At 45.3% G+C, this 20,269-nt stretch overlaps 1 protein-coding gene across 1 annotated transcript in view; it reads left to right on the forward strand.

Annotated features, from left to right (window-relative positions):
* TBXAS1 (thromboxane A synthase 1) overlaps positions 1 to 20,269 on the forward strand; it is a 157,522-nt gene that overhangs the window by 69,295 nt on the left and 67,958 nt on the right. Inside the window, exons 4-5 of the mRNA XM_039234070.1 lie at positions 2,413 to 2,509; positions 14,640 to 14,756. Of these exons, the coding sequence (XP_039090001.1) occupies positions 2,413 to 2,509; positions 14,640 to 14,756 (214 nt within the window). The remainder of the gene's footprint in view (positions 1 to 2,412; positions 2,510 to 14,639; positions 14,757 to 20,269) is intronic.

The following is a 20,269-nucleotide window of genomic DNA, read 5'->3' on the forward strand; positions in this document are numbered from 1 at the left end:
TTTGCTTCAATCATCAAAAATGATTTAAGAAATTCATGAGAAGGCTATCATTTTTTAGGCTCTCTTGGTTATTCTTTCCTTTCTGAAGTTTCAAGCTATCTTCTGTTATTATTTTCCTTCTGTTTGGAGAATTTTCTTTAGCCATTTTTTAAGGGGAAAACTGCTAGTGACAGGTTCTCTTAGTGTTCCTTCATCTGACAATGTTGTTATTTCTTGTTCTTTCCTGAAGCCTATTTTCTCTGAGTATAGGACTTCTGATTGACAGTCCTCTTCTTTCAGCATTTGAGAAATATGCTACTTCCTTCTGGCCTCCATGGTTTCTAATGAGAAATCTACTGTCCTTTGAATTAGTGTTCCTTGTAAATAATCCATCTCTTTTCCCTGGATGCTTTCAAGACTTTTTCTGTTCTTAGTTTTTGGAAGTTTAATTATGATATGTCTTGGCATGGATTTCTTTGGGTTCCTCCTATAGAGGGTTCACTCAGCTTCTTGAATCTAGAAGTTTATGTCATTTGCCAAAAAGGAGAAATTCTCAGCAGTTATTTCTTCAAACCCAGGTGACTTTTAAGTACATTTTATATGTGAGAAGTGTTGCTCTAGAGTGGGTTTCAGGAGTCCAAGAACCCCTCAAATTGTATACAAAATGCCATGAATGGCCATGTTTCTTAGGAGAATGTCTGCAGTTTTCACTAGATTCTCAAGAGCCCAAGACACTCCCCATAAATTTTATGAAAGGATTTGTTCATAGTCATATTGAAGCAATTTGGGTCTTCTAGGTTAAAAACAATAAAACCTAGGGGCACCTGGGTGGCTCAGTTGGTTAAGTGTCCAACTTCGGCTGAGGTCATGATCTCATAGTTTGTGGGTTCGAGCCCCATGTCAGGCTCTGTGCTGACAGCTCAGAGCCTGGAGCCTGCTTTGGGTTCTGTGTCTCCCTCTCTCTCTGCCCCTCCCCCACTCACACTCTATCTCTCTCTCTCTCAAAAATAAACATTAAAAAAAATTTAAAAAAAACAATAAAACCTAGTTAGTACCATTTCTTTCCTTCTGTAACATCTGTTGAATTCCTATGTCTCCAAGATTGCTATTTTCCCAACAATTTTGGAAAAGATGATCACTTAGGTGAATATTTTCTAAGTGCTTAATATATACCATTTTTCCCCTAGTCAGGGAGAAAAGGAAGAGTTAAAAAAATTAAAGACATATTTAGCTTATGAAAAGTTCTCAGTAACTGAGAATTCAGAATAAATTTTGCTGCTTTCATACCTTATGACTTTACCCTTTAAAATCTATTCCTTACAGCTCTGAGCTGGATATGACGGTGATCAAATTACATCCTGAAAGTATAATTTCATAGACTAAAAACATGGCATTATGCAGCGCTCTCATTTATCATCATCACTTGGGTTCGCTTCATACAGTTGGTAGCTAAGCACTCATAGTCTCCCCAAGTTGACTTGTCCCTGGACAGTTGCACAAGCAGGTTCCTCTGCCTGGTACACCCTCACCCCCTTTGCCACCCACTTTCCAGAACGAACTGCTTCTCTTTTGGAACTCCGTTTAAGAAGCACCACCTCTGGGAAGCCTTTATTCTCTTCCAAGTACCGAGGTGGGTGTGCCTCCAATGTGACCCCTGCTTCCCAGAGGTCACGCTGTGGGCTGATGACCTAACTTTCACTCCCACCAGACTGTGTGACCTTTGAAAGCTGGGACTGGGTCTTAGTTGCTGTTGTGCCCCCAGGACTTTAATTAATATAACCAGACATGTATTCAAGTGGTGCTTTCACTTAGAGTTCACTACCACCAGCTGACTGGCTGATCCTTTCCTCTGCTCATTAATGTCAGGAATATCTGTTGACCTCATTCATGTACAGGTGTGGCAACCAGATGTTCAGCCCTTCACCAGCAAGTTTAATCTTTCCTGAATTTCCACAACATTTATTAATTCACATTAGATGTTTTCCAAGGATCAGTATATAAAAGTTTTGGCCTTTTTTTTGCTAGAATACCTGTCTCTCCATTTGGGGGCAATATGGACAACACTGACTTCTGCCATTTTTGTTTCCTACTGGATCTTATAAGTGCCTTAATATTGTGTTTCCATTTACAGATCTGTATTTTCTATCAGGCTATGAGCTCTTTGGGGGCAAGGACTCTGTCTTATTTATCCCACAGTCTCCAAGGACTGGTGCATGGTGGGATTCCAGGAACGTTTGTGGAATGAAATGAGATGTTAGATCATCACAGCTATACTATTCCTCATAATCAGCACATGCACTTCCTTATCTTCTCTACATTTTTACTTCCTATTTGTCTTTTATCTTCTATTCTAAGCCACTGTGAACCCTTTTGGGAAAGGAGAAATGGGTAGATTAATACAATACATTTCAAAGTAATTTTTTTACTCCCTAGGTACTATCTTGGTCGTCGGATGTTTATTGTTATCTCCGAGCCAGACATGATCAAGCAGGTGTTGGTTGAGAACTTCCATAACTTTACCAACAGAATGGTATGTGGTTTTCTTTCTGCATATGGATGAATGGAGAATCATTCTAGGATTCAAAGACTGTGCATCACATCTAACAGGGACGTGATTGGGCCTCTTATCGCACTTAGATCACTTCAACTCAAAACAGCTCTCCGGTGAATTCTAGTTTTCAAAAGAGACATACAGGACTGATACAAAAGAACGGCATTTGCATTTAAGAAATGCTCCCAGAAAGCTATAGCTCAAGAGAAGTTCTGGCTAATAAAAAGGCTAAAACCAGAAGGGTTTTTTTTTTTTTTTTTTAAGCTTTGCTCAGAGCTAGAAGAATCCAGAGGGCACAGGTCAAGTGACTGAGGAAGACAGAGTAAGGTTAATAAATATCAGAGGCAAAGCAAAATTTCAAGCCTCTTGTGCTTACATCTTTCCCAGAGCATATAAAAGTCTTAAGGCTAGAAAGGGAAGACAAGCAACATTACAAGGGAAATTTGTCCCCCTCATAGCAGGAGAAGCCCTGTAAGAGGGCTCCTCGGTGTCAGCTCAACCCAATCCACTAAAGAATGTGCACATTCCATCTTTTTTTAGAAAGCACATATCCTATTTTTGATCTTTCTCGAGAACTTCCAGACAATGAAAGAGGTGACTAAGGGTGGCAGAGGTCAGTGTTGTCCTTACCTTCCAAAGACGGAGAGATAGGAGTTCTAGCAGAGAAAACCAAGAAACTTTACATGGATTCTTAGAAAGATTCTCAAGTGAATTGATAAATACTTGCTTGTGAGAATTCAGAGCCTCACGATCTTTTTTTGGAGGGAAGGGGGCAAATTAAACTCAACTTTCATTCTTACAGGAATAGTAGAATCGTGTTTACTGTTGGTTATCCGGCAAACTTCTGCACACCCACCTTATGCCAGGCACTGTGTAGGTGACTATAAAGAAACAGATGTAGGGGTGCCTGGGTGGCTCAGTTGGATAAGAGTCTGACTTCAGTTCAGGTCATGTTCTCACAGTTCGTGAGTTTGAGCCCCTCGATGGGCTCTGTGCTGACAGCTCTGAGCCTGGATTCCGCTTCGGATTCTGTGTCTCCCTCTCTCTCTGCCTCTCTCATGTGTGCTCTTTTTCACAACTAAATAAACATTAAAAAATTTTTTTAAACAAAGAGAGAGCGCGACAGAAGATCTAGTCTTGCCCTGAAGGAGCTCACAGCCTTGTGCCAATGGCAGACAGGCAGAGACCAGTACAATCTCGTATGGGAAGTGCCCCTGTAGTGAGAACCTGGATGCCATCCAGGATGGGGGCACAGCCTTAAAGATAATAGCCTAGCCCCCTGCATTCTGTGCTGGTTGAGCTGCTCAGAGTGTTTTTTTCTCATTAAATTTCATGAGAACTTATGAGATTGGCACAACGATCATCTCTCCTTTCCAGACAAGGAAACTAAGACCCAGAGGGGTTAAGTGACAACCCTGGTCACATGCCTAACGGGAACAGGGATTCATTCATATGCCACCTCCCAACTCAAGTCCTTACTGCCACCACTATTAACAGCTGCCTCAGGTGACATTTTTGGATTGTCAAGGTTTCACTGAATAGTTGGTTGCTCACCCCAAAGAAGTTCATCTTCCAGTCCCAGGTGTTGTGCCCAATTGCAGATACCACGTGGCCACTAGAAGGAGGTGACCACCTGGCCGCTAACATCATCACCTTAGGGTGCATTTGAAGGAAGTGCAGAAGTTTAACTTCTCTGGTGCCTCTAGAGGCTCCTCCCCAAATGTGATGTTGCTCCTTCCTGTGCAAAGTCCCCTGAAATTCTTTTGTGCTGCCAGGATCCTAGGAATGGAGTCTGATAGTTAAGGTTAAATGCAGCTGTAGAATGCTGTTGGGCCAGACTCTAAGGAATGTGGGTTATAGAAGTGGGGGAAGGGGCGCCTAGGTGGCTCAGGCAGTTTAGCTTCCAGCTTCAGCTCAGGTCATAATCTCACGGTTCGCGAGTTCGAGCCCCATGTCAGGCTCTGCACTGACAGCTTCGGATCCGAAGAGCCTGCTTCGGATTCTGTGTCTCCCTCTCTCCGTCCCTCCTCTGGTTGTGTGTGCACGTACCCACTCTCTATCAAAAGTAAATAAACATTAAAAATTTAATAAAAAAAAAAAGGCAGGAGAAGCCAGTGAGTCACAGGAACCCGGGCCCCCAAGCTGCGTCCCATGCAGGTAGGGAAGGCACTCCTCAAGCCTGCCTGAACCCCTCCGGCAGTGACATATGATCTGGCAGCCGCATGTCTCTGTATAGCTTCACATGACATTCAGGATGTCATCAGGGCATGGAAGCCAGAGAGCTAACCTGGAAGAGAGCTGTGCCTAGGGCAGGCATATACCCAGCACACAAGTTCAAACAGGGGGCACAAAATAAAGTTGCCTCAGCTTCAGCCAGATTCTCTCCAAACTCATGGTCTGTCCTCCTTTTTTCCATCCCCCAGATTAATTTTTTTCTACTTTCCAGACCAGGATCCCCAGAATATGGTTCCGTTTTCCTTCTTCCACTCAACACAGTGTCCATGGGATAAGGTTCAAGTCCCCCAGGCGAGACTGAAGGGCCTCTGTAATCTGGATCCATTACGTAAGCTCCAACCTCACCTCTCACTGCTCCCCAAGACAGGCTGTCCTGCTCCAGCTGGACCGACCCCTCCATTCTCTCAGTAAACTGCTCTAGAAAGTCCTGCCCCTGAACCTTTGCTCGTGTTGACGCACTTCCTAGCACCGGAGGTGGCATAACAGTGGGTCCTGGGTTTACCAGCAATGAGAGCTGGAATAAATCATTTAACCTCTTCAAGCCTCTCATTCTGTCTCTGGAAGAGGGAGGTGATCTACCTACCCGGGCTGCTGTGAGGCTAAACGAGATCACACCGACATGTCCCACCTATGCAGGTGAGACAAGCACTCAGCATGTTATTAGCTACTAAATCAATGGAAGACCCTCCCCTTCTCCCCCAGCCACTCCACCCTAGCTCTTCTTCCAGGCTCTCCTCAAATTATGCCTCCTCCAAGAAGCTTCCCCTGCTTCAATCCACATTTACCTTTCCCCTTGTCTGAACATTTGTCATCAGCACCACATCATCACTGACCCATTGTGCCTTCTGCTATATACAGCTAAATGAAGGTGTGGCTTTCATGCTAACTCAACTATTAGGTCTTTCAGGGAGTAATCCTTCTCTTTAACACCCCATGACCCAAATACATGAGGACTATTAGGTACCCAATATATTCTTGTTCCAACTGAACTGAACCTCTATCACTGTAACATTGTGCCCAGAATAACCAAGTATTTACCTGAACCTGGAGATTCAATACACACTTCCTCTTCTAGATCATTCCCAAACGTGTAAAAAGACCCATCAAAGATTAGATCTCTAGGAAACCCCAATGTTTATAGTTTTCCATCTGGGAATGTATTCACTTATCTTTAGCTTTGTTTATGGTCTTTAAGCCAAGTCCATATTCATGATAAAACAATCCTTAGTGACTCAATTTTTTAAAAACCAACTTTAGAGTGGGATTTTCTCACAGGTTTTTGAAAGTCAAATTAAATTGGGTTCTGTGGTTCTCTCTTATCCATATGCTTATTTATCCGCTCAAAAAACTCAAGGAGATTAGTGAGGCATGCTTTCTTCATACTGACACCATGCTGCCTATTCTGTAATAAGCCATGTTTACTTAAGTGTTCAGCAATTCAGCTTTTATTATACATTCATTCAGTAAACATTAAACACTTATTCCATGCAAGCTTCTACCAAATGGTCCCTTGTGATACAGAAAATACCTCAGCATTATTAGTTTGATCCATTAAGTGAGAAGGAACTTTGATAACACATGGTTTCTTATTTTGACTGTGAGAGCCCATCTCTGCTCACAAATCCGGGCTTGACTTGGGCATGTCCTTGAACAGCCTGATGGAGAATGGCTGTGATGTGGGAAGCTGAGTCTGGTCCTAAGATTTGACTGATGGAGCTCACTGGTTCGAGGTGGTGTGACATCACAGAGAACTCTTTGACACACATTAGCACGGAGCAAATATTTGAAGTCACAATTGTTGAATGAAATATTTTTTTCAAGCTCAAGAACATTCGGCTGAAGAGATGGTCAGTCAGACCCAGGGTGGCAGATCTTGTAGCAACGCTTTCCCACTCACATTGCTGGGGGGGGGGGGGGGGCAGGGAGGGGTCTTCATTTCCGGGCAGGGTCTCCACAACCTCTCGTTCATATTCCAGATGGATTCCCTGGGCCCCTATCAGGGCGCTCAGCACTTCCTGAAGTGCCTTCATGGTAGTGCCGCCACAGTTGACCGTTAGACCCAAATCAACCTTCTTAGCATTTATGGAACCTCAGATATCCCAGCACCTCAGGACCCAGTTTCTTTATTTAGATATTTTTAATTAGCTCTTCTTTGCTATTGGGCACTCCATGAAGCCATGAGGCAGGTTTTGTTTTGTTTTGTTTTGTTTTAATCAGTGGGAAAATGGAGCTGGGTTCACATAACTCGGCAGAAACACTCATAACCAGTAGGGAACTTCTAATTCCTGGCCTCTCCTCAGGGCATGGGGTTGGGGAAGCTGTAGGAAGGTCGATAAGAGGTAGGGTGGTCCATGTTACATCAATCTAGTTGGATGGGGGCATGGAGACAACACGTTCAGTCACTAAACCTGCCACCAGGAGGTCTGTGTTCTGGACCAAAATGGCAGCATGGCTGCCCATCCCCAGTTCTACTCCTTGCATTTGAGGCAGAGGTGGTGGTATGTGTGTGGGGTGTGGGTACCAACCCTCATGTCCTTACAGACAACACTGGGGGCCCTCAGTCCAGACACAGGTCCAGCCACGCCACCAACTCACAAGAGTCGCACCTATAGCCACATAATGGATTGCTGAGTGGTTTTATCCAGAACCATCAAGACCCAAGGGCCTGGCTGCCTCAGGTGCCGCCTCTCACCACATGCAATGTGGGAATCATAGGTTTTCCTGTGAAACCACAAAGCCCTTGGCACTGGAAAAGATTATGAAAGTCCTGAGCAAATGAGTCATTGAGAACCTTCTTACCCGGTGTATCTGTAGCAGCTCCCGGTTACAGAGAAGAACAGGGACAGAACACCTTGTTCAGAGCTCATCAGCAAGCAACCCCCACCCAGGGCTCCAGGTGGATCAGGCCACCCATGCTGGGGCCCAGGAACCTGCCTGCTGGTGTCCACTGAGGCGGAGGTGGGGGGAAGCCCAGCCAGTTTGCCATACAATTGCCCCCTATACATGTAGCCAGTACCTCTCCACTGACAGCTCTTGAAAACTTACTCATCTAGGGTTTCTGATCCTCTTTCCCTTAAATAAAACATTGAATAAATGAAAACTTGCAGGTTTTCAAATGTGCGCACTAAGATTTATGCCCTGAGAACACTCTTTGTGCATAACTTAAGCAAGTCTCATCCCCTCATTCAAACCTTGAATGCTATTTTTAGCTTTGTGTTTCTATTTTATAAAGTTTTAATTTAAATTCCAATTAACAGTGTAATATTAGTTTCAGGGGTACCATATGGTGATTCAACACTTCCATAGGACACCCAGTGCCATCACCAGTGCCCTTCTTAGTCCCCATCACCTCTGTCACCCATCCCCCACGCCTCCCCTCGGGTAACCATTAGTTTGTTCTCTATAGTTCAGAACTATAGAATTTCTTGGTTCAACTCTCTTTTTTCCCTTATGAACATTTGTTTTATTTCTTAAATTCCACAGGTGAATAAAATCATATGGTATTTGTCTTTCTCTGACTTATTGCACTTAGTAGCCTTGTGTTTCTTGAGAAGGGTCAGGGCACATGATAGGTCCACAGCTCTGAGCAAGGCAGACGCCCAAACTTAAAACCCAGACTGCCAAAAGCCAGAAACAGACGTGTGCACTCTCATTTGCCTGAGTCCTGTTATGAGCCAGGACTTTTTGGCTCATATGACACACTGCGCTATGCACAGAAAACCCCTCAGCCTGAGCTGGGAGCATCCCATCCTGGGATGGGCTGCTCATGGTCAGTCGCCAAGTGACAGCCATGATGGGATGCCCACCACTCATAAGCCTCCCCTTACCCCTACTTTCCCTGTGCCTGAAAAAGGGTCCAGAAAATTGCATTTGGTCTATAAAACACATGTAGCCTCACATTTTCAACTTGGTAGGTAAGTGTGCATGCTCACATTTTTAAAGGCATAGCGTGTATCATGAAGTCTTAGGAGTGCAGGAATAGTACTAAGTGGTATTGATTTGAAGGCACAAATGCTCTTTTTTCAGTGCCTTGTAGAACTTTTTTAAACTTCAACATTTTGCTGAAAATGATTTCATATTCTGTGTCTTACTAGTCCCTTGGTTCGACAGAAAGCTATCTTTACATTTTTAAAAAAGAGCTAAGTAAAATCTTGTTCTTGTATTTATACCTTTCTTTAACTTTTGTGGTGGCAGAAGTAGAAATGCGTGTAAAGCAGGAGATTTATTTCTAGACTTTGGGGGAGAGAACAGTAAATAAGCCACAGAAGCAATTCTGGTGTCTCAGTGGTTGGATTCCTGAACATCTCAGGAAGTCAAGTCACTGTGCCTATGAGTACTAACCCTCACGTTTCTCTTCTGCTCTGCTCTCCTTTTAATGATACCCCATTTCTCCCCATTCTCCCTCTTCTAAGCCATAGCTCACCAATATGGTGAAAGGCACTTGGCTTAAAGAAATGAAACCAGAATCTGGATTTGCCGCCTTTAAATAGCTGAGTGACAGAGACCATTCCTGTCATTTCTCTGAGCCCCCGTTTCCTCTTGGGTCAAGTATGAGTGTTAGATTAGCTAACCCCCAGGTCACTTTGGTTCCCAGTTCAGGTGGCAGTCAGCACCCTTGGGTAAACCATGGCATTCCACCAGCATCCCAGTGAGCCATCTTGAGCTTCAGATGCAAGGGTCCCTCTTAGGGCCCAACAGAATTTCTCCTCCCAGCCAAGTGCGACATGTGCTATATGAGGGACACTTTGTCCCTCCATAACACTGCTTCTGGCAAGAAACTGCAGAGCTTTTGAAGGTTTTCCTCTGAAGATTTAACAAGCCCCCCTGGCCCCTACCCTAGTCAAGAAGAGCCCGAGCTGTGGGGCACGGGGCTAACAGAAGTGCAGTTCCAAACCTGTAGTTTCTTCCTTTTTGGCAGCCAAAATGCTACGAACTCTATATTGGCCAGGGCCACCAGAGTCCGTATCAGGACTTTGTCCAAATTAGAAGAGGTCCCTTTCCTTCCACTGGCAGATGCCAAGTTAGCAGATGAAGCCTGAGCTGGGTTTAACCCCTCATGCCCCCTAAGCCAGCCCCCTTCCTTGGAGGCCATGCTCTCAGACTAGAGCTAAGGGAACATGGTATGTTTCTTGGGATCATTTTCCATTGACCAAGAGTGCAGAGATGAAAATTGTCCAGTGGGGACGGAACACTTTTGCTATTTTAAAGCACCAGACGGAAGCCCTGTTTGGTTGGAATCTTTGAACAGCCAGATAGCAATTGTCACATGTTGAAAATAACATGTGTTCAGGAAATAGAATCTGGGGTTATCCAGGTGAGAGCATTCTAGAGCTGTGTTGATTAATATGAGGCAGTGCGAGAGGTTTCACATACGTGGGTGAGGAGACAGACAGGTGGTGCTGTGGAGTACAAGGTCTTCTGTACAAGGTTGTGGGAGAACCTGAAAGTTTGCAACCACGGGCCCAGCACTTTGTGATCATGGCATACTTTGATATTAATATTTTTGGAGCCTACTTGACATACTTTTACTCTATACAGGTAGGCAGGGATTGGCATCATGACCAGCGATTTATAACCCATACCCTGTTCACCTGTTACGGCAGCTCTGGTTGGCTGCTGGGAGAACTGTGGTCTGCCCTGGCAAGGCATCATAGAGATCATACGAATCTTAAGTCAGTGTTCTTACATGTTTCAGGACACAAGAAGACTTTTCTTTTTGGCTACAGCTTCATATTCTTTTACACTTTTTGCATAACAACATGCGTACTCGGTTATGGCAAACATGCACGGCGTGCATTGTGCAGCCCTCCGGGAAGAGCTGCTGACTCTCACGTGGCTCTGTCAGGCCGGTTGAGAAGGCCCGGTTTGGCCCACGCTAGCCACCCCAAAAATGGTGCTCTCTCGTGTGAACACAGAATGCCAAGGTGTTGGTTTTCTTCTGTAACTTGGTCCTCGGGATGATGGGATTCTTTGAAGTTTTAAAGCTCAGCTGATCTAATAAGAAGCTAGACTCTATTTTAAAGATCTTAACTGAAAAGACAAACACATTCAGCTGTCCGAGGGAAACTTAGCAGGGGAGCCATGGGGCTGCTACTGATCCGTCATTGCCTGGCCGGGCAGTTTTTCTTCATCCCTGGAGAACCGCCCCCAAGATTAATGAAATGGTGTGACAAGCACTTTGTTGACTGTAAGATTAGCAATATTGGTTGTAAACCACCCCCATTCCCACCCTTCAAGTCAACTGTGAGCTCCTCTCAGGGTAAGGATTCTATTCTTTGTCTTGATAGCCTCAGTGCTAGCATAGCGCCTGGCACATAGTAGGGGCTTGATAAATGTTCACAGCTTGCTAACGCTGTGACCGACAGGACTTTAGCTGGTGGAGGATGACTCCCAGTTTGGGGTTTAGTAGGCGGAGGAGGCTTTTCAAACTTGTTTGACTGTGGCCTACAGTAAAAACATATTTTCACATCATGACACAGAACACACACACCTAATCTCTCTCTCTCTCTCTCTCACACACACACACACACACACACCTGTCTTGAAAACAACAAAATACTTATCCTTACTTTGTGAAATGCTCCTCTGTATGTTCTACTGTGTTCTATTCCTTGTGTCCCTTAGCTTTTCTTTTTTAAAATGCTGGTTACCATCCATCATGTTGATTTCATGGCTGGTTTCATTGCCTGAAATTTGGAAACACCTGGCTGGAGAGTCAGTTGAGGTGCCTTTACTGAGACTCAGGACACAAGGCTGGGTGGACAGACAGGAGGCTAAAAAGCGGTTTTTCTGGATCTTTCTTTCTGAGCCTGTGTTCCCTTCCTGTCTCGACAGTCCTGCCCCATCAGATTCACAAGTCCCGTACCTCTTTCTTTTGGGGGAGAGCCCTCTGTACGGAGCTCTCAAAGCATCACTCAGTCAATGAAGTCAATTATTATGTGGAGAAAGGGCTGGAGCGGGAGAGGGGAGTTAGTGTTTAATAGGCACAAAATTTCTGTCGTAGAAGATGAAAAGCAGTCTGTGGACAGGTAGTGGAGATGGCTGCACAGTGTCAATGTACTTAATGCTACTGAATTGTGCACTTTAAAATGGTTATGATGGTAAGTTGTATATTATGTGCATTTTGTCACTATTGAAAAAAATACATATGTGAAAATAAAATAAAAATTAAAAAAAAAAATCCAGCCCGTTGTGGCCCCCTGGAGATGAAGCCGCAGGGTTGGAAGAATTCTTAAGGGTCATTTAGACCAATCCCCCCTCAACGCTCAAGCCTCTTGTGCCAAATTTTCCCAAAGAATGGATTACGGTCACCAGTAATGGGGGCTCATCACTCAAAGCGGGTTATTTTATCTTGGAAATTCTGACTCCTGACTGTTTAGAAGTGCTCCTTTAGAAAGTGAACTGGAACTTGCCCCATCGCTTCCAGTATGGAACCCACCTCCACCCCTCAGGGTCACCAAAGCTTCTTCTTCCATATAATAGGCATTCGATAGTTTTTCAGTGCATCCTAAGTACCACTCTCTGATCTTCCAGGTCTTCTCTTTCCAGCTACACATTCCAAAATCTGCCAAACTGTCCCCTCACCAACCCACAGCTCTCCTGAAATGACCCATCGGCTGCTCTCCCTCTTACAGCATCATCTCTAGAAACAAAAACATTACTCTAACCAAGTCCCTGAAAACTTCCATCACAAAATGGAGACTTCTTATGGTGGTTCTGGGCTGAGAAGAGAGCACTGGCAGGCAGGCTGATGAGGGACATAGCTGAGGAAAACATGGACATGCTGCACGGAAGACCAGATTTGTCCTCTAGATGCAAGGTAAAAAAACAAAAACAAAAAACACCTCTTGTGGATCCATTCCTTGGGTCTGAAGGACACATGCAAAATCCAATCAACCGTGGCTCTTATCTCTAATTTATTCTGTTTCATCAGAACCCCAGAAACTACCACCCAGCTCTCCTTGGAGTGAGATGCTTTATTCCATTTAGCATGGCTAGGACTGGGTGTTTGCCAATATGTAAATTTTCCTCCTCTCACTCCGGAGCCCAAACAAATGGATTATGTTCCCAAAATTTTATGAAGGTATAATTCTGTAGAGTGACCATAGCACTCCTAAGAATTTCATTTTAAACAGAGAGACATTTCTCTGCAGAAAAGTATGTCAGCAACTTTGTTCTAATATATAATTAAATCCCCTCCTGGATACTTTGCAGTTATGTTTTATAGCTTATTTTGAATGTTCGTATTTTATCAGAAAATTACAATTTTCCTCTAAACACGAGTTTTTATGAGGCTTTTGAATTATGGTGACTGGCTTCATATTTCAACTACAAAATAGTGAATAGAAATAGCAAGGGGCACCAGGGTGGCTCAGTCGGTTAAGCGTCTGACTTTGGCTCAGGTCATGATCTCACAGTTCATGGGTTCGAGCCCCGCGTCAGGCTCTGTGCTGACAGCCAGCTCAGAGCCTGGAGCTTGCTTTGGATTCTGTGTCGCCCTCTCTTTCTGAACCCCCTCTGCTCACGCTGTCTCTCCCTCTCTCTCTCTCAAAAATAAACAAAAAGCATTAAAAAAAAAAATAGTGAAACTGTCCCTCACACGTTGTTCCAAAAAGTACTAGGTCTTCCAATCCCCCTGCCTTCCTGAACCTCAGAGCCCTGAGCCTGGGTGCACTCTGACCAGCTTCAGGGACCCCAGTTTTGAGGACTTGGGTAGGAGTAGCTGATTTCAGAATGGAACAGATCGGCCTGGGAAGAAGGATGAAGAGACCTGGTGTTTTGCATGCTTTCAGACTCAGCTTGCCTATCTCCTCCTCTGAGAAGCCTTCCTAGCCAGTCAGGTACCTATCATTTTCTCACCTTGTCCTACTTTTCTCTCACAACACCAGTATTTGTTAGTTTAGAGGCTTACTGTCTGCATCCCCAATAGACTGTTAACTCCATGAGAGTCAGTGCAATGTCTTTTTTTTTTTTTAAATTTAGTGTGCTGTTTTTTTGTTTTTGTTTTTTATTTTTTGAGAGAGAGAGAGAGGAGGAGAGATGTACAGAGCATGAGCAGAGGAGGGGCAGAGAGAGGGGGAGACACAGGACCTGAAACAAGCTCCAGGCTCTGAGTTATCAGCACAAGCCCAATGTGGGGCTCAAACCCATGAACCATGAGATCATGACCTGAGCAGAAGTCGGACGCTTAACCAACTGAGCCACCCTGGTGCCCCACAATGTCTTCTTTATTTGACACTGAGTAGCCAACTCCTTGCACATATTAGACACAACAAATGTTTGCTGAATGAAAAAAATGAATGGATGAATGAAGAGAACTCAGAAACATGACAGGTGTTCTCTTAGAAGTGGCTCCATTGGGACATGCCTCTGAAAGATTCTGTCTTCCCTTTCCCTCCCTCCATGCTCCCCACATTCTCTCTCGCTCTATATACACATTACCAAAGACCCAGAGACATGAGTCTGTCAACTCTTGGCCCAGCCTAACCAATCCAGCCACACAAGACCCCTTGCCGCAAAATTCAGACGTGAAACTCAGTCCCAGGAAAGACTAGCCCATCTCTGATAAGCCTTCTGTTTGGTCCTCAGGGAACCCTCCCTCAGCAGGGGGAATGCACAACACGTAGAAGTTGCTGAGTTATTTGTACAGTGGTGACCACACTGTAACAGAGCCCACAGCTGCCCCCAGCCCCTCCGCCATGAACCTTTACATCATTACCCATGAGGCTCTGCATGCTTCCTCTGCATGCTTGCAAGAGAAATCTCCTAATTTGTCGGTCACTAGTGGACTTTAACCAGAGTGTTTACCATAGACCTGTGTGGTCACCATGGTGGCTTTCGCTCCCTTGTGTCCTAATCTGCTTGTTGTCCTCAGGTGTCCGGTTTGGAGTCCAAACCTGTAATGGACAGCGTCCTGTTTTTACGTGACAAAAGATGGGAAGAGGTCAGAAGTGTCCTGACTTCTGCTTTCAGTCCTGAAAAGCTGAATGAGGTAAGACGCAGGAAATGCATCCTCCCCACCCTGAGGGAGGTTTCTTCTCTCCAAATGGGCGGCCCAGCGCTGGTTCACACATCACTTGTCCAGATTGCGCATTAAAATGTCCTGCCCACTGGGGCCTCCAAACCCCCCATGACATGGGGTACGTATGGGAGTGTCTCCCCTTCTTCCAGTCTCCCACATTTCCATTTGCAGCAACTGTGAGTCTATCAGCATTCTTGTGACGGCCCAAGACTCTGCCCCAGGCACTTTGCTGGCGCCCAGGACAGAAGTGCAGGAGTGCCCTCCTCTGCTTCCGTATCAGACAGATCACCTGCAGATCTTGTGAAAATGCAGATTTTGACTCAGCAGGTCTGGGGTGGGGACTGAGATTCTGCCTTTCTAATAAACTCCCAGGTGATGCAGATGCATCTGAACAGTGAACCACCTTTTACACAGCAAGGAACCAGAAACAGGTTGAAACACAGGTGAGCTGTGAATCCAATCTGAAATAGGGAAGAGATGGCAGCGAATCACTGGGGGGAGGAGGGGGTGAACTCTAGGCATGCAGACATGCCCAGGTTAACCTTGGAGGCCAAGTCAGTGGACCAGGGGCATCCAAAACATGCTGCCAGCTCTCTAAAACCCTGGGCTCCCTCTTTCACCCACAGACCTGCCCTTTTCTTCAGGCTGTCTGTCCTGCCTCTTGGTCAAGTTCTGTTACACTTGATCTTCACTGATGGCCTCTCAATTGCTGATGTGGCTTTGCTGTCTGAATTTTGCACCAAAATTCGGGACTGTGCACTTGAGCCCTTCCGATGTGAAGCGCTCAGGAACTGCCTCAGTCAGAGTGCCACGTGCCTGGGCAACTCCAAAGCAAGCGTCCTTCCAGAGCCATCCACTATGTCTAGCTGTTCCAGAAAGCCTGGGCTCAGAGTGGTTTTGTTCTTCAGTTCAATAAGTGAAAGCTACTCAATCTCAAGATGCTCATCCACACAGTCCTAATTAATTCCTAGAAATCTTCTGAAGCCCCACCCCCCGGAAGAGGAGAGATCCCATACTTCAAAATGAATCCCATCCAATAAAACTCACTCAGAAACCAGTGGTCCTGCCCACATTCACAGAGGTTTTGTGGTTCCACACAGCCTTTTGTATTTAAGGGCAGAGAGTGAGCTCAGCTCATAACACCGGCTAAAACTCACCAAGCTTTTATCTGTGCCAGCACCACTCTGAGAGCTTCCCACTTACATTAACACACTTAATCTTTATCACATGCCTGTAGGTAAATACTATTATGAGCACCCTCATTTCACAGATAAGGAAACTGAGGCACAGAGAGATGAAGTAATGGGAGCATATCACACAGCTTGTAAGTCAGAGCCAACATTCTAAACCCAGCTCCTGAATATGCTTAACCTCTCTGTTTGCCCGGCTTCTCTTACCTATGTATGATTTTTGAACACTGTTCTAAGGCTCTGTAGGACTGTCCCAGGAGCTACCTGGAGGGCAGGGAAAGGAAGAGGGAGCATATGGGGCCTGTGTGGAAACCTAGGGAGCTCACTTCTGTCTTTTCGGCCTACATTTGGAATCAACAAGGTATGGAAACCCATTTCACGCACAGGAAATACAAATTTCTCCTTTCTTACCTGTACGCCCTTTGAGAACCATAGCTGTGCCATCTGGTCACATGCCGGAAGGGGACACTGCAGCCTGACCGGCAACAGGGCAGAAAGAAACAGGAGAATGGACCCAGATTCTAGGAGGGCTGCCCAGGCACGCTCAGTCTCTTCCTCCCAGGCCCCAGTCTGATAAGGGAGGGCGTGGAGAGCAGGCAACACCTGCCTCCTCAGCTGTACGTACACATGGGAATCACCTGGGAGCTTCAAAAACCATTGCTGTCTGAGTCCCACGTCTAGACATTCTGATTCAATTGGCCCGGCTTGGAACGCAGCCCGGGTCTGAGGCTTTGCAACTCCCCAGGTGATTCTAACTTGAAGCCAGCGCTGGGAGCCACCCCCTCGTGGAAGTTCCCCACGAGGAAACGCAGGGAGGGGAAGTCTCGCCTCAGCTAAAGCAATGGGCCCTGCTCCACACTTTGCTGTGTTAGATACTGAGATCTCAGGTGAGGATGTGTTTAAAGAGAGGGCTTGATTCTTTAAAACTTGCAAAGCTGGGGATGCCTGCGTGGCTCAGTCAATTAAGGATTGGTTAAATCAGTTAAGCGTCAGCTTGGGGCATGATCTCACAGTTTGTGAGTTCAATCCCCCGCGTCAGGTTCTGTGCTGACAGCTCAGAGCCTGGAGCCTGCTTTGGATTCTGTGTCTCCCCCTTTCTCTGCCCCTCCCCTGCTTGTGCTCTGTCTCTCAAAAACAGAAAAAAAAAGTTAAGGTTTTTAATAAAAATAAATAAAATTTGCAAAGCAGTGTTTTGACCACCCAAACCAGTAGAGGGAGAGTCACCTTTATTGCATGTAGCTGCTAAAACACTGAGTTACCAAAAGTAGGAGAGGGGACGAAAGGTAGGTGAATGATGTGGGTGGACAACACTTATGCAAACATGTGGCAGCACACTTCTTTATTCATGAGGAAATGGTGAACTGGCAGGTGATTTGGATGTGGAATCTCACCATTTGTTAAAAAGAAAATGATGAAGGATATTGGATTTTTTTTAACTAAGCAAGAAAGGGAAAAAAGTGTTCTTGTCAGATTTGAGCTATGTTTCTTTGGGAAAAAAAATAAATCTGAATCTTTTTTCAAGGTCTAGATTTCTTTAGCACCTTATAGAGTATACTCCAGAAATGGACATGATGTCATTTTCCAAACAAACTCCGTGCTCCTGGGATCCAAAGCATTTTCTCCTCCTGGTTCAGAAATCAAATTCTTAGAACCTGAATTAGGTGCAGAAAATAGAATTCCTCCAAGTGTTTTACTGCACTGAGGTACCTAGGGGAAAGGGGGAGGTCATAAAGACAGGGAGGGAGGCAGAGGGAGCCGGAGATATGGGGAGGGGGGGAGACATTTCTTTTTTTTTCTTTTCTTTTTTTTAAGTTTATTTATTTTGAGAGCGAGAGCGTGAACATGCAAGAGCACGAGTGGGGGAGGGGCTGAGAAAGGGAGAAACAGAATCCCAGGCAGACTCACTGCTGTCAGCGCAGACCCCGATGAGGGTCTTGAACTCCCGAACCGTGAGATTATGACGTGAGCCGAGATCAAAAGTTGGATGCTTAACCGACTGAGCCACCCAGGGGCCCCAGGGGGAAGAAACTTCACAGACCAGATTCCCTGGGGCTTGCTTCAATTCTACCCCATTACTTAACATACACTCCCAGTAAACTGAACTCTATTGAAAATCTTCTTTCCACTTAATATAGTTTAAGTTCTTGGGTTTCCATTAGAAAGGATGCAATTCCAGTGGTAGCAGTACACCTCTTTCTCTCCACCTCTGGGGCATTTAGACTGGGTGAGTTTAAGGCTCTTGGGGGGGAGCATCTAAATAGATGCATCAGCAAGTAGTTGACTACAGATGTGGAGCTCAGGAGAGAAGGGCAGGAAAGCTGGTCCTCAAAAACACAGACATGAGCGAGCTCACCCCCGCAGTATGTGCAGTCTAGGAAGAGAAGAGGGTGGTGGGGAGAACCATATCTAAGTGCAGGGCAGAAGAGAGACCTAGAAGTAAGACTCGGGAAGAACAGCCTGCAAATGGAGTCCAGGAGAATGTGGAAGGGAAATGCACTGCAAGGAGCAAGGAGCAGCCAGAGGTATTAAGCGCTGCTGAAATACAAAGGAACACCAAGACAAAAAAATATGTGACAAAGACAGTATTTTCAAACATAAGCCAATGTCTGCATGTACTGTGCTCTGCAAATCACATCCCCTGTGATTTTCTTTCCTGTACTGGGTCAGTGGTCTTGCTTCTGAAGGAGGCAGGAGGTGCCTTTCAGAACAAGGAAGTGGGTGCTCAGTCTTGAATGGCCGAACAGGCTTTCTCGAGTCCTATTGGGACAGGGGTCTTGGAAGTCAGTCTTGGGAGAGAAAAGAGTTTTCCTAATTCCAAAGGCAGTTTCCCTTGGAATCCAAAAAGCAAGATTTGGGGCTGTGAGTGTGGTGTGTCATTCCACACCAAATTGTAGACAGGATGGAGGATATGACGGGGGGTGGTTTCTATCCTGTGGAAGATGGGGGGGGGGGCAGGGTACCAGACTTTAGGGCCCCTGACTGCCTCCTTGCCCAGCATAAATGACCGTCTAGGTTTCTGGATACTTTCTTTGGACTTGAACTTCCCACTGGCCTTTGCTCTTTATGTCACTGGTTCTCAAACCCTGTGTCACCAAGGCCTGCACCAGAATCACCTAGGATCCCTGTTAAAATACATAAATCTAGGGGCACCTTGGTGGCTCAGTCAGTTAGGTGTCCGACTCTTGGTTTAGGCTCAGGTCATGATCTCACAGTTCACGAATTTGAGCCCTGTGTCAGGCTCTGTGCTGGTGGCATGGAGCCTGCTTGGATTTCTCTCTCTCTCTCTCTCTCTCTCTCTATGCCCCTACCTCACTTGCATTCCCTCTCTCTCAAAATAAATAAATAAACATTTAAAAAAGTACATAACTCTAGACACCCTAGGACCTACAGAATGAGAATTTCTAAGGATGACTGAGAACCTGTATGTTTTACAAGTTCCCTGGCACAATTCTGGTGAGAGTAAGAGTGGAAAGCACTGGTGTAAGTCTTCCTCTTAGTCCCTTGTCTGACCATCTTAGACTCAGGGCTTCCCCAGACTTGCAGGAGCTGGGCCCCAGAACCCTGTGTGCCCTTCCCTGCTTTATTTATTTTTCTCTGTAGCACTATTGCCAGTGAACAGCCCATTTACTTTACTTCTCTTTTCTTTATTGTTAACTGCATTGCACTAGGCACAGAACAGGCACTCAGTAATGACTTGATGGATGAATGAATGGATGGATGAATGAAGAATCAAAGAGTCAGGAAGCTTTCTACTGAAGGATATATGTTAAGACTAAGATAAAAGAAAAATAAAAGGAAATCATTTTATCAAGGAAAAATAAAATAAGGGGATGAGGCAAATCGTTGGCTTTCTCTTTGGAGTCACAAGCATATACATGCAGAAATAGAAAAAACAGGTGAAAAGACACAGAGAGGAGACTGAGGCACTGAGGGACATGGGGTGCAGGCAGTAGAGACAATCAGAGAACCTTGGACAACAGACCTGAGCCTGCTCTCCCCTCAGTTATGGGCACCTGAGTCAGTTTTCCCTGAAATAGCTTTGAAATATCAGTATTTCCATTCCTTTCTGAATTCATAAGTAGCTTGGGGACTTTTATTGTAAAACGTCAGAATTTATTCTTGAGATAAAGATGTGCTTTCCCTTGGAATTCTGCGGCATTTTTCCTTTAGCACCTCGGTGGTCTGAGTCCTTTACTACCTGTGTCTGGAAGTGTCATTAATATTCAAAGGCTCTAGATGGCACCGTCTTTATTTGTGTGCATATTAGGCAGCCTGGGTCAGCAACACTTGGAA

The sequence above is a fragment of the Hyaena hyaena genome, unplaced genomic scaffold (assembly GCF_003009895.1).
Source record: "Hyaena hyaena isolate Hyena2069 unplaced genomic scaffold, ASM300989v1 scaffold_82, whole genome shotgun sequence".
Lineage (NCBI taxonomy): Eukaryota > Metazoa > Chordata > Mammalia > Carnivora > Hyaenidae > Hyaena > Hyaena hyaena.